Source organism: Bos taurus, chromosome 21 (genome assembly GCF_002263795.3).
Source record: "Bos taurus isolate L1 Dominette 01449 registration number 42190680 breed Hereford chromosome 21, ARS-UCD2.0, whole genome shotgun sequence".
Taxonomy (NCBI): Eukaryota; Metazoa; Chordata; class Mammalia; order Artiodactyla; family Bovidae; genus Bos; species Bos taurus.
This window is the reverse complement of record NC_037348.1, coordinates 46,923,350-46,938,604: the sequence shown is the minus strand read 5'-3', so window position 1 is coordinate 46,938,604 and position 15,255 is coordinate 46,923,350. Positions and strand designations below refer to the sequence as shown.

Below are 15,255 nucleotides of genomic sequence, written 5' to 3'. Positions count from 1 at the left end.
TGAGTTAAGTGTATCTTTGCCAGATGGATAGCACCAGTTTTTCAACACAATTTATGAAAACATTCCTTTTATAGATATTTATCTTAGGATTTGTGAGGAAAATGATCATCTGATTGCAACGATTTCATACATCATAAACTGCTTTATTGTATGCCATCACAGTTTACTTTGAAAAAATATTCAGGCCATAGATATATACACACATGTATACATATGTCTATATGGTCTCTGAAATTACGTCTATATATGTATATGTATATAGAAAGAAACAGACAATGTCTAGAAACATAATTTTTGTCTGTACTTTATTCTTTGAAATTAATTTCAGCATTAAAATAATAATATTCATTGATGCTAAATAAATGAAACTCCCCTTCACAAATAGAGACAGAATTAGTATTGCAATTAGCAAAAGGAAATGAAGACTTCTGAAAGAGACCAGTTGGTTGCTCAGAGACAGCAGGCAATGCATGCTGGATTCCAGGATCTAGTTTTGAGCATCACAGGTCCGGAAACACCATCAGTTCATGGTCAGACTTTCAAGGACTGCTTAATGCCAACCAAACTCACAAAATATTATATATTGTGAAGTCTATTTGTTCACCACTGTATCCTTTACGCTTATCACAGTGCCTACAAGTAGATGTTCCATGGATATTAGATGAATAAATGAAACATATGGAACGGGAACTTCCCTGGTGGCTCAGTGGTAAAGAATCCGCCTGCAATGCAGAAGACCAGGGTTCAATCCTGGGTTGGGAAGATCCTCTGGAGAAGGAAATGGCTACCGACTCCAGTATTCTTGCCTGTAGAATCCCATGGACAGAGGAGCCTGGAGGGCTACAGTCCATGTGGTCACAAAGAGTTGGACACAACTGAGCGAATAGTACTTTCACTTTCATGTAACAAGAAACAGAAAGAAAATTTATTACTTTATAACAGGAGAATTCCTGTCCTGTTCCCCCAAATTCCCACATCTACTATTCAGAGTTTCCGAAAGGCCGAGACTTCCATTTCCAGCCAAGATGAAGTCACAGGGACCAGATTTACTTTGCTGCCTGAAACAGCAAAAACAGAAAATGAACAAAATATATGAAACCAGGATATTTTTAAGACACTGGACATGAAACAAAGAGGGAGAGTCATACCTGAGATGCAAAACAGATGAGATGTGCCCTTGGGTTCTCAGCTCAGGAATACACAGGAGAAATCCAGTTGACTGCCTCAACCAGTAGACTCCCTGGGTTGAGAAAGAGCTGAGAGGCTGGGAGGGAAAGACATCTAGAGTTCGCAGGACACAGCACCAGAGAAAGACAGATCTGCACAGAAAGAGACCCCTAAGATCTGCAGAGGGACACCTCCAGTATCCCGCTGACCAGTGCACATGTGAGGAAACTAGCAAGGCCTGGAAAGTGTGGTTGAAAGGATTCGCAGGAACAGTGCCAGCAGTCACACAGGACTGGGAATAGTGCCTGTTACTACCCACCAAACTGGGAGGCTTCAAAATGTATAGGGCATTGAGAGTGGTACCCAGAAGGGTTTGCTTCTGTGATGGGGAATAGTCAGTCCTAGTCTGGGCACTTCTCAGGGCCTACTTGTTAAAAGTATGACCCAAATGGATCCGACTGTTTCCCTGTAATGTAACTGCCTCTCAGAACAGATGATCTGGGAGGTCAGCTTAATCATCAGATTGTTTAGTGAGCAATGAAAGTACCCTCCAGAGGGCTGGGTCACCCAGGAAAACCGTGCTCACCTCCCCTGTCCAACCACAGCTTGACACTTCTCCAGGGACCACACAGCCTGTCCTCCAGGTCCAACCCCTCTCCCAACCAGACTACCAATTTCAAGGTTCCAGTAGATAGATTATGTATACCATAGTAATTTGGATTCCAGATTTTATGTTCAAGATTCCCAAAACCTTGACTGACTATAAAGGTTTTCAAAACTCTTTAGTACACATTTGCATGACTTTGAATAGGTAACATTACTACATGTTGTTGTTATTGTTCAGTTGCTAAATCACGTCCAACTCTTTGCAATGCCATGGACTGCAGCACTCCGGACTCCTCTGTCCTTCGCTATTTCCAGTGATGCCATCCACCCATCTCATCCTCTGTCAGGCCCTTCCCCTCCCGCCCTCAATCTTTCCAAGCATCAGGGTCTTTTCCAACGAGTAGCTCTTGACATTAGGTGGCCGAAGTATTGGAGCTTCAACATGTTGACTCTCCTAATTTCATCCTTGAAGAGTGTAATCTCATTTCTTATGTTATAGGGTAACTTTATCACTTCTTTGACTAAATATTATGAAGGCAATAAAGGATTAGTGCTGCATAGAAAGGAATTAAAATAACAACTAATCTACCAGTTCTTAAGAATATAGTCTAGTATAATATCTTTTAAGCTTTACATATGGGAGACATTCAATAAATATCTGTTGAATGAATGAATATTTTTAACTAATAATGGGTTTCACATTCTAATGACATTACATTATTTTAATATTGTTGGAAATCCACTTTAAAATATTTTAACTTTTGCTTTCTTGAGATATTTTATTTTATATTCAGTAATTTAGACTTTGATTGCAAAGGTAGAAATTAAAACAAGTATTTTTTTTTAAGTTCAAAGCACTATTTATTAGAATATGTAATATATATTGTTCATTACTTTTGGATTTAATCTATTAGCAACTTATCACTGATCTAGGAGGCTTCTTTATTGCCAGGAACCTGAATCACTTCATCCCAGCCATAACCAGAATCTTCCAGGCAGACTGCTGATGAGTACCAACCAGCTAGTGGTAGCTTCTCTTTTTTTTTTTTTTTTTTTTTTTTGTTAACAGTTTTAGAGATGGGAAAATGAAAAGCCTAGAATTGCCCCAAAGTGTAGACTTGGAATTCCCTGTGAGAACTGCTTAGAGTTACAGGTCAAGTCCGGGATTCCCTGGTAGCTCAGCTGGTAAAGATTCCACCTGCAATGCAGGAGACCCTGGTTCAATTCCTGAATTGGGAAGATCCCCTGGAGAAGGGATAAGCTACCCACTCCAGTATTCTTGGGCTTCCCTGGTGGCTCAGTCAGTAAAAAATCAGCCTGCAGTGTAGGAGACCTGGGTTTTATCCCTGGGTTGGGAAGATTCCCTGGAGGAGGGCATGGAAGCCCACTCCAGCATTCTTACCTTGAGAATCCCCAAGGACAGAGGAACCTGATGGGCCACAGTCCATGGGATCACAAAGAGTAGAACATGACTGAGCGACTAAGCACAGCCCAGCACATCAAGTCCACGTTCCCACACTTCTTCGAGATCTGTTTGGTCTATAATTTCTTTTCATGGCAGAAAGTCAGAAAGAAAAAATGCATACTCACACTGGAAGGGAACAAGGTAGTGAGGCATTCTGCGAGGTCCATCCTCTCCCAGAACTTTCCTGAACTCACATGGACCCCTTAGAGCATGTTTCCAAAATATAGGCCATGACCTGTGAGCTCTGAAATCAATTTATTGGGTCACCAGAAAAAAATTTCTGATGAATAGAAAGAAACAGAATGTATTACACATAGTAAAGGGGTAAACATTGTTTTACAGCAGTGTTTTGTTTCAGTTAAAAAGGTGAGTGTGTGCTACATGCATGTATGTACCTGAGTTGGGTAAATAATTTTTACCTAGTTTGTGGTCAGAAAAGTTTGAAATCTTCTGCCTTTAAGGAACTCAGCTTCCAGGGTCAGGGAAGGCAAGAAGATTTCAGCAGGAAGAAAATTCTAGCACAGAGAATCTCTTCCCAAACCACTAAAAATCATGGCTCAGCAGTGAGCAGTGCAGTATAGTGGTTGAGAGCAAACTCAGGCTTTGGAGTCGGACGTAGTGAGAAACCTCAATCCTTTGACTCACTAGCTGCAGGACAGATATCTACAAATGGGAATCATGATTGCGCTATAACCTGTCATATGGATTAAATGCAGTAGCATGTGCAAAGGCCTTAGTATGTTTCCTGGACCACAGCAGGCTCTCGTGAATGATCCATGTCAATAAGGGATCTATGGTCCCTTTAGTCCCAAAGTGAAGAAAGGAAATGGAAACTAAGATTATCTGAAAGTCTCCAGTGTGCCAGGACTGTCAAGAAATCTTCCTCAGGTTCTTTTATTTAAGGACTACTCTAGAAGCGAAGTCTTGTGTCCTCTTCCAGAGCTAAGTCAGGATTCAAACCTAGGACTGCTCATGTCAAAATCCACATAAAGTGATTATCTAAGAATTGTTATGATGATGACCATGAGGAGAAAGAAAAACAAATTATTTTTTAAACCCAAGACCATAACCCTTTTCCTTTTAATCGTTTCTAGTACATCTCTCATTAACTGTGGTGGCTCCTGGTGTTACTAGTTGAACATCAGGATAGTTTCAGGGTATTTACCATCCACTAGAATGTTAAACCGAGAAGGCAGGGGTTTCTCCTTGTTTATGCTGCATCCCCAGTGTGTGAACCAAGAAATATTTGTCAAATCAGTGAAAGAATGAATTCCTGCTCTATGAAAGTCTACATCCATAGTTGATCTAAAGGGCCATAGCACAAAAATCATTCCTGAGTCTTTAAAAGAATCAATCTATCTGGTGACGTAAAGACCCTTGAATTGCCCGAAGATTCACGAGAGCCACGTCTACATGTAACTACCTCTTTCTAACAACAGAATATTATCTGGCTTTCAAATCTACATTTTTTTCTTGCTCCATTGTCCTGGGTTATAAAGTAATAGAGTAGAAGACATTTAAGACCATAAAATGCCCATGCCATTTCTGTAGTCTTGAGAATCAGACCCTAGCAGGACCTAAGAGTGTGTTTTATCGGTGATTTTGGCAGGGTACCTAACAGAGAATCCAGGAGCAAAACATCATGTTCAACCAGATTGTTGTCCAAAATGCATAGCATAGAAAGAGAGGAGAAAAATTTATTGGGGGCATATTATACAAAGTGACTGATTAGATTTGCCTCCATAGAAATCTCTTCACAGAGAAAATTATATTAAACATCAACTATTGAAAGAACCAACAAAATCTTCATCATCATCATCATCATCAGATTTTAAAGGGAAGATTAAACAGCTGTCTTTCTTCATTCAGATTGAAGACAGTTTTACTTTCAGGCAGGGGACAGATTAGATGTGTCCTTGTTGGGTCCTTTCCTAGTTTATCATGGCATCTTCATCATTATTGTGTGTTTAGAAATCCCATGGAACAGTAGAGATACACAGCAATATAAATGCGAGTTACAGCCGAGAAGTGGGTGTCTTTTATAAGGGGGTTAGAGAATTGGGCATTCACTGGGAAAGCAGGTCATAGAGAAAACATAAGAGACCTAAGACTTCAGGTCTCTATGCCTATAATTTTGAATCACTGCCACAAAAAAGAAGTCTATTGATGTCTAGGGAAACTGAAAATGGTCATGGTAAATGGCAGCTGTATGGTTCATTTACTGCTATAAAGGATTCCATCAGCTCTTCTGTAGGTTATTATAGCTGCATTTAAAAATGTGAATGTTCAAGTAAGATTCAATAGCAACTACCCGAGACTGGATTAAAAACTGTGTTCGATGGTTTATCATTTTTTAAGTTGCTAGTGAATATAATGATTTACTAAAGAAATTAGAGTCAATTTAAAGGTTTGTTGCAGGAAATTGTTATAAATCTCCGAGTTTGGTTTTGTTTCACAGTTTTTCACCTTTGAGCAGTACAAGAAATTGCTTGGATATGTGTCACTGTCACCAGCATTGGTAAGTGAGAGTATTTATTATACTTAAGTGTGTGTGTTATTTCATAAAGCAAAATCTGGAAACAAAAACCCTTTTGATTCCCCAAGCTCAGCTACTAAAATATGAATTTGAGTTATTCAATGTTCAGCTACTTGTTGAAAGCCATCTTCCTAATAACTCACAATTTGGCTATTTTATAGCTCCCAGTGATGAATTTATGATAATAATGATATGTGTGGAAAGGCCCATATGAGATATGGTCAAGAATATAAAATAAAGGGTACATTTGTCAAAGACTCCTTTAAACCCAAAAAATGCATGTGTTTACATACATACTACACGTATCTATTTATGTGAAAGTCAGTGTACCTAAAATTGTTTCCTAACAGGTCACTTTTCCAGCTTTTGCTCAAGCTGTAGTAAGTATAGGACTTCAGGTCACTCTGTGGTCAGATGCACACTGAGGGGCCCTTTATAGTTGGGGAGAATAGTGATCTTACAATGTCAGATCAACTATTACATAAAAGTCATTTGGTGATTTGAACATTTGTAGATACCACTCCTTTCTTTCTTAGTGATTTTGTTGCTTTTCACAAAACAAGTTAAATTATATTGGCCAAGTATGTTGTATCAATATCAGTGCAGCGAGAGCCCCAGAAAGAGCCAATGCAATAATTTCTCCTCAAAATCTGCAAAACAAGACTAAACTAAACTAAATCTACCTTGGCCCTCCAAGTGACAACGTGCTTTCCAACCCCTATGAATGTACCTTACAATGTACCTTCCATCCTCCAGTTTACCTGATGGAATGCACCTCAGAACTCAGCCAAAGGGGTGGTGTTCTGAACTTCAGCTCTTTAATTACTTTGCATGCTTAGTCACTTCAGCATCCAACTCTTGGTGACCCTATGAATCCTAGCCCACCAGGCTCCTCTGTCCATGGGATTCTCCAGGCAAGAATACTGGAGTGGGTTGCCATGTTCCAGGGGATCCTCTGGATCTAGGAATTCAAAACTGTGCCTCCCACAGCTTCTGCATTGCAGGGGGATTCTTTACCTCTGAGCCACCAGGGAAGCGGTAATTCACTGGGTTTCCCTGGTGGCTCAGCGGTAAAGCTTGCAATGCAGGAGACGCGGGTTCTACCCCTGGGTCTGGAAGATCCCCTGGAGAAGGAAATGGCAACCCACTCCAGTATTCTTGCTTGGGAAATCCCATGGACGGAGGAGCCTGGCAGGCTATAGTCTGTGGGGTCGCAAAAAAGTCAGACATGACTGAGGAACTAAACAACACCAAAGATTGATTAAGAATTAGCTGCTATTTAAAAAAAAAAATCATACATGCTCCCTTTCTAGGAAGGCTCCAGTTAAGAAACCCAATAGTGTTGCTTTGTGTTACAACAAGGAAACCTCTGGTCCAGGCTCCTGCTTAAACAAGGGGGCTGTGAGGAGGCCTCTCGTGGAAGGAGAAGTAGTAGCATGAGTCCTAAAATTAGCTGAGATTTCTTGTTAATTCCTCACTGTCTTCCCTGAATGTCTCCCCTCACTTTGGAAACATCTTGTTAAAAAGAGGATGGTTTCCAGAAGGTCAGCTGGGTGTTCCTGGGTAGAGCATCTGTACCACGTGAGAGACCATGCTTCTTTCTTGATAACTCAAAAAGAAAAGCATTTGGCCACTCCAGATCCTCTCACTGAATTCATGCAAACTGTATACAGTTTTTCTTTTTTCTTGAACTCACTTATTTCAGTTTCTCTTTGATACAGCTAGACACTTAAACAGCTGTTAAATGTCCCTTGGTGCTCTCACATGAAAAGCCTGGGAGGCTGGGAACCTGACAGTTACCCCTGTCTCTGGAACAACCTGAGTAACACGATATGCTGATAGCTGATCAATTCTTTTGACAAGGGACTGCTGAACACTAGTTCTGACAGCAAATGTAGCTGAGTTTTATAGAAGAACAAAAAAGTGAATTACTTGGAAGGTTGCATGTAGTAATAAAAACCTGAACATCTGGATTTTAGCTTTTTTCAGTCAGAAGAGTTTGGGACTAGTATTTTTCTTCTTCTTCTGCTTTTGGCTTCCATGATGGGGGTCTGAGATAAATGAATAAAATATTTGGTCTGTTACCCTATACAGATATGTTTAAAATTGTGATGAAGGGGCATTAAAAGAAAACATTGTTAGTTATTCTCTCCTGAAATCTGTGTAAAATCTTGTTCTTCCTCTTTGTGCAACAGTAACAGTGGTTTTTAGTAACAGTAACAGCAATTTACAAGACTCTTTCACACATGATTTTGACCCTCATAATAATCTGATTAAATACAAAGATTAGATATTATAGTCTCCATTTTACAGTTGAGAAAACTGTGACATAAAAAATTCATTGTTTTTTTCCATGGAAAGGCATTTTATTTTAAATATAGTAAGATGGACAGGGAGGCCTGGCGTGCTGCGGTTCATGGTCGCAAAGAGTCGAACACGACTGAGCGACTGAACTGAACTGAACTGAACTGAATGTGTACATGTCAATCCCAAACCCCTAAGTTATCTCTCCCCTCCTCCCTTCCCCTCTGGTAATAATGTTTGTTCTCTGAGTATGTGAATCTTTTTCTGTTTTGTAAATAAGTTCATTTGTATCATTTTTTTTTATATTCCAAATATAAGTGATATTCTATGAGATTTGTCTTTGTTTGACACATTTCACTTAGTAGTAATTTCAAGGTCCATCCATGTTCCTGCAAATGGCATTATTTCATTCTTTTTAATGGCTGAGTCATATTCCATTGTATGTACCACATTGTCTTTAAAAGATTCAGTTATTTCTATAGAGTTGCAGCTGACACACATGGTGTTTTTGTGTGAATTATGAAAAGGTGCTCCTTTCTCCTGACTAGTGGCTTTCCAGAACTCCCACTTGGCAAATAGGGTGCAGGCTGATTTAGGCCTCCAGCTCTGGTCACACAGCCAATAAGATGGCAGAATCAGAACCTAAACCCAGATCCCCTGGCTCTGGATCCTGCCCTGGTTCCATCTTGCCTCCCCTTCTAAGGATGTAGAACATAGTTTTCTCCCTTTTCTCTTTTAGTCTCCTATTACAGACTCCTAATAAGAGCTTCTGTTCTTTACTCTTGATTGGCTTTTTTCTTCTCCTAGTTGTATAATAGTATAACTTCTCCTAGAGTTAGAGCTTCGGCACTAAAGAATTATTTTTTCCAGCATCTGTATGAAGGTTTGAGACATTGTTTTATTTTGTTTTCCTGCCAAGTGTGTGTGTTTTAATAGTTGTAGTTATTTAAGTTTCTGAAAAAAACCCTTCAGCATTCTATTCAGAAGAAAATTCTAAAAGTTGTTCTTTCCTAGTGCAGAAATTCTTAACAGGTAGAAAATAACCTGAGACACAGTTACCTTTTGCTGAATGTTCTAGATTTTATTTGAGCCCTTCAAGACAACCTAGCAACTTCTGACCTCAACCTTTATCCCTCAGCTTCTAGGTCTGGAAGAATAGGGCTCAATTTGAAAAAACAGATAAAGGATGAATTTTAAAATGATTTTTTTGTTTCTTAACTTCCTAGAATAGTGACTCTAAGAATGTGGCTATATATTTAAATATTTTCAACTATACTCTTTGTTTACCTGAAATTTAGCTTTTTATAAACATTTTATTTCTGGTTCTGCCCCTTGAATTTTTTATATGCTCACTAAATGTATTTAAGCAGTTGTTTAAAAATGAAGCTCTCCTTTTACTAAGTCACACTCTTAGTTGTTACATGTGCAGATGTTTTAGTATCCACCTTAAATACATAAAACAACCTTGCTTTTCATTAAAGGACAAAGTCATTGTTGATGGGGCTTTGACGTTTTATTTTGAATTGTTAGGATGTGGTTTGTGGCTTCTGTAATTTCTGCTTCATGAATTGTCAGCATCAAATCAAGATCTAAAGCTGTTTAGTAATGGTATATGGTGCATTTATGTGAGTTTCTCCATTCTCATCATAACATTCAGCTGCATAGTGTAATGAGTAAGATGTTTAACCTCATACACATGATAACTTGTTTTAAAGTATTGATTGACTTAATTTTTCTAGACATTTGCTGTTGCTGGACTGGGATCTGGACTAACAGAAGCCATCGTGGTCAACCCTTTTGAGGTAGTAAAAGTTGGCTTGCAAGCCAATCGGAACAGATTTACAGAGGTAATCATTTAACGTTTTCCTATTGTTGAGGGAATGTAAAAAATTATTTTTCAGTCTATAGTATAAAATTATGAACCCTTCTCCTAGCCACTTGTTAAAGCCATAGTAACTTATTGTTAAGGAAGTAGCATAAGAAAAAGTCAAATTCTTCCACAGGAAAGTGCTAACAAAAAAGCACTAAAGTCTGATGGACAAACATGTTTAGACATTTTTATTTTAGAGTTGTAATGTAATGTATAATGACTTATTTGGAAATATTTTCTCTACTTTTGGCAAAACCTCTATTTCACATTTTACTAGAATAGACTAGCAAAAAACCACTGGGGTGATAATATTGTTGTGCTTTTTTAAAAAAAATTATGAAATCATTTTTTCAAAATTACTTCACTCCATTCCCCACTCCACCCACTGCCTTCCCCCAAAGATTCTGATAATCTGTCAAGTTTGTCTTTTGGTTAAATCTGAATGAGCGGCTTACTAAACCTGTGTAGACGTCACCACTTGGACAATGATGGGTCTTGACATTTAATCACTGGTACATGATGTTCCATGAAGACAGATTCCCTTGGTCTGTGCTGCCTTCACTTCCTTCCAGTTGCCTAATAATTCCCTTTAAACCAACAAGTCCAATTGTTCTTCTTTTATTCTTTTGGGTGCCAAACCGAAGGTAGGAAAAAAATAAGGAGATTGGCAGTTCAGGTCCTTTCTTAGCATTTGAATTCACTTCCACAACTGGGTAGCATGTGGTATAAATTGGTCTAGAGGATCTGCTGACCTGAATTTCTCCATAGAAAAGCTCCCCTGCCTACCACTTAAGCAGCTGCTAATGGGTGGAGACCCTGCTCACTCCCACCCCACTTCCTGTCTGCTGATACTGCCTGAGAGCTCTCTGGCAGCTTCCTGAGCAGAACTATGGGAAAGAGAGAGAGCCTTACTCACCTTAGCTGCCAAGGCCTACAGAGGACAGGGCTGGGCTACTACAGCTCCTCAGATGAGGTCAGTCCTAATTAAGGGAGATTTTTTTTAAGTTTCAAAAGGTTGTGCTAATTGCAGAGATACACAGCACTTTAGAAAAGGCTGAAAATCCCTGTATTGCCCTACTCTGTTTCTGTTTTGCTTTTTCTCTATTCTTCCTTGAATGATGGGAAAAGATGGCAGGGACCAGAAGGAAATAAAAAGAAACACTTCTCCAATGTTCTATCAATATGGAGCATTTAAGACAGCCCCCATGGAATCTGCTCAAGGAAAATTTGATTTGTTAGACTGGGAGAATTACCAGCTAGGAGAATTGGAGCTCCAGCTAGGAGAATTGGAGCTCCCCATTCAGTGTCCCATTTTACCTATTGGGAAGCATGTCTTGGGGCAGGAAGGAGTGAGCAAAAGAATACACAGGCCTTCCAACTGCAGTCCTTCATCAAGACAGCATGTAAGTAGAGAAACACAAAATGGGACAGAGCACCAAGAAGCATTCACAGGAGTGAAAATAACGAATTATCATAGCACCCCTACTCACGCCTAATGTTCTTTTTCTCTCCTCTGCCTTCAAGGAGGTTCTGCACAGAGGCCATGTAAGCGCTGGTTACGTTTTGCATGTGCCAAGGCCTTGCTAGAACACATTAAATGCCCCTGCAGCCCGACACAAGAATGCTGCATGTGCACGTGCTCCTAGTTCATTGACCCAGTGTGGTCTGTGTAAATTGTTGGTATATATGTAACTGGTTTTTTTAAGTTGGGGAGAGAGAGGAACTTGTTTGGTGTTGTTTCTTTTGCAGAATTGGCTAAACTGCATTCGGAATTCATTTACTTAGACAAAATACAATCTATTAGGTTCCTTATAAAATATTTGGCATATGACATCAACTAGTCAAAACTTAGTAACAGAGGGATCTCGTAGGTCACAGGTGTCAGCATTTATTTCCAGCAGTTATCAGGAATCAGTAGCTGATCAGAGGTGACACTTTGTAGGCAATATTGATCAAATTGAAAAGTAATGCATAGTCACCCAACATAAAGTAATGGGGCTATGCCTATTACCAAAAAAAAACTGAAAAAAATGACATGATAAGAATAGCAAATTTCAGATTTAGTCATTTAAAACCAACTACCATTTCGGAGAAGGCAACGGCACCCCACTCCAGTACTCTTGCCTGGAAAATCCCATGGATGGAAGAGCCTGATAGGCTGCAGTCCAAGAGGTCACTAAGAGTCGGACACGACTGAGCGACTTCACTTTCACTTTTCACTTTCATGTATTGGAGAAGGAAATGGCAACCCACTCCAGTGTTCTTGCCTGGAGAATCCCAGGGACAGAGGAGCCTGGTGGGCTGCCGTCTATGGGGTCGCACAGCTTAGCAGCACCATTTTTGGGCAAATGCAGATTGAGAGCAAGAGGAGAAGGGGATGACAGAGAATGAGATGGTTGGATGGCATCACCGACTCAATGGACATGAGTTTGAGCAAACTCCAGGAGATAGTGAAGGACAGGGTAGCCTGGTGTGCTGCAGTCCATGGGGTCACAAAGAGTCAGACACAACTTAGTAACTGAACAACAGCAAATGTGATAATATACACAAAGGTCTTAACAGAGTCTGGTACATTATAGGCACCCAACCAATAACAATTTCTAGATGTAAATTGATCCTATAAACCCTTAAGGTTTAAGAAATAGATCTATCTTGAGATATGTTCCAGTTAATAGTCACAGCCCACTCCAGTTGTGGGTGTAAAAACAGCTTACTGGGCAATGGTTCCCTTAGGTCATTCCCAACCGACAATACAATCCATTTAGCCTAAATTCTTAAGGGCAGGCAGCCCAGTTTCAGTACCTACTGAGGTCTTTAAACTCAAATGAGGTCTGTTATCATAAACAGTAGTAGTTGGCTATCTATTTACTGTAAATAACTTGCATGTAGCAGCAGAAGTTTCAGAGGAAACTAAAAACATTTGAAGCCACTTTGGAAAGAGTTCTACCTCAATCAAAATGTTCTTCCTTCAGAAGAGTCATATCAAGTAAGCACGTATTCTTCTTCAATTTTCATGGTCACCTCACCTGGAGGTTGTGAACAAAGCTCATTTTCAGCCTTTTCAGTCAATTACTAGCTGTGGCTAAAAAAAAAAAAAAAAAAAAAATGAAGAAGAAGAAGATACCCCATGCCAAAGGCAAAGGAGAAGCCCCAGCAAGACAATAGGAGGGGTGAAATCACATTTAGAATCAAACCCCATACCCACAAGAGAAGCTCGGAGGGCTTAAACAAAACCTTGTGCGTGCCAGGACCCAGACCCCACAGAGACTGAGCTAGACCTGCCTTTGAGTGTTTGAGTATCTCCCATGGAGGCACGGGTCATCAGTGGCTTGCCACATGGGCAGGGGCTCTGGGTGCAGCAGATCTGGGTGACACAGCATGTGGCCTCTTGGAGGAGGTCGCCATTAACCCCACCATAGAGCTGCCAAGCAGACGCCCCACAAACTGCAGAACAATTATACCAAATAAATTCTGGCACTGTTAAGAAAGTTCTAGGACCCACAGCAGATTTTTCAACCTGAGGATCTGGCAAAGGGACTGAGAATCCCCAGGGAATTTGACTTTGGAGGCCAGTGGGATTTGATTACAGTACTTCCACAGGACTGGGAAAACAGACTCTTGGAGGGCAGAAACAAAACCTTTTACAAAGCAGGACCCAGGAGAAAGGAGCAATGACCCCACAAGAGACTGACCCAGGCTTGCCTGTGAGTGTCCAGGAGTCTCCAGCAGAGACATGGGTTGACAGTGGCCTGCTGCAGGGTCAGGGGCACTGAATACAAGAGTGTGTGCATAAGACCTTTTGAAGGAGGTCCCCACTATCTTCATTACCCCTACCACAGTTTGGTCTCAGGTCAAACAACAGGGAGGGAACACAGCCCCACCCATCAATAGAAAATTGGATTAAAGATATACTGAGCATGGCCCTGCCCATCAGAACAAACCCCAGTTTCCCACACAGTCAGACTCTCCCATCAGAAGCTTCCATAAGCCTCCTTATCCATCAGAGGGCAGACAGAATGAAAACCACAATCACAGAAAACTAATCAAACTGAGCACTTGGACCACAGCCTTATCTAACTCAGTGAAACTATGAGCCATGCTGTGTAGGGCCACCCAAGATAAACGGGTCATGGTGGAGAGTTCTGACAAAACATGGTTTACTAGAGAAAGAAAGAAAGAAAGTGAAGTCGCTCAGTCATGTCCGACTCTTTGTGACCCCATGGACCGTAGCCTACCACACTCCTCTGTCCATGGGATTTTCCAGGCAACAATACTGGAGTGGGTTGCCATTTCCTTCTCCAGAGGATCTTCCCAAACCAGGGATCGAACCTGGGTCTCCGACATTGTAGGCAGACACTTTACCATCTGAGCCACCAGGTCCACTGGAGAAGGGAATGTCAAACTACTTCACTTATTCTTCCCTTGAGAACCTCATGAACAGTATGAAAAGACAAAAAGATATGACACTGAATGATGAACTACAAGGTTGGTAGGTGCCCGATATGCTACTGGAGAAGAGTGAAGAAATAACTGCAGAAAGAATGAAGAGACAGAGCCAAAGCAAAAACGCCCAGTTGTGGATGTGACTGGTGATGGAAGTAAAGTCTGATGCTGTAAAGAACAATATTGCATAGGAACCTGGAATGTTAGGTCCATGAATCAAGGTCCATGAATCAATGTTAGGTCCATGAATTAGGTCCTGTGGAAGTGGTCAAACAGGAGATGGCAAGGGAGAACATTGACATTTTAGGAATCAGTGAACTAAAATGGATTGGAATGGATGAACTTAATTCAGATGACCATTGTATCTTCTACTGTGGGCAAGAATCCCTTAGAAGAAATGGAGTAGCCCTCATAGTAAACAAAAGAGTCCAAAATGCAGTACCTGGGTGCAATCTCAAAAACAATAGAATGATCTCTGTTTGTTTCCAAGGCAAACCATTCAGTAACATAGTAATCCAAGTCTATGCCCCAACCACTAATCCGAAGAAGCTGAAGCTGAACAGTTCTATGAAGACCTAAAGACCTTCTAGAACTAACACCCAAAAAAGATGTCCTTTTCTTCATAGGGGACTGGAATGCAAAAGTAGGAAGTCAAGAGATACTTGGAGTAACAGGCAAGTTTGGCCTTGGTATACAAAATGAAGCAGAGCAGAGGCTAACAGAGTTTGGCCAAGAGAACGCACTGGTCATAGCAAACACACTCTTCCAAAAACACAAGAGATAACTCTACATATGGACATCACCATATGGTCAATATCGAAATCAGATTGACTATATTCTTTGCAGCTGAAAATGGAGAAACTC

The 15,255-nt window shown here is 40.5% G+C and overlaps 1 protein-coding gene across 8 annotated transcripts in view; it reads left to right on the top strand.

Annotated features, from left to right (window-relative positions):
* SLC25A21 (solute carrier family 25 member 21) overlaps window positions 1-15,255 on the top strand; it is a 540,624-nt gene that overhangs the window by 482,379 nt on the left and 42,990 nt on the right. For 6 of the 8 annotated variants that reach the window (XM_059879029.1, XM_015459277.3, XM_015459276.3 and 3 more), the window contains 3 exons: window positions 5,697-5,756; window positions 9,818-9,925; window positions 11,473-11,493. In XM_059879029.1, coding sequence (XP_059735012.1) covers window positions 5,697-5,756; window positions 9,818-9,925; window positions 11,473-11,493 — 189 coding nt within the window. 8 annotated transcript variants of the gene reach the window in all.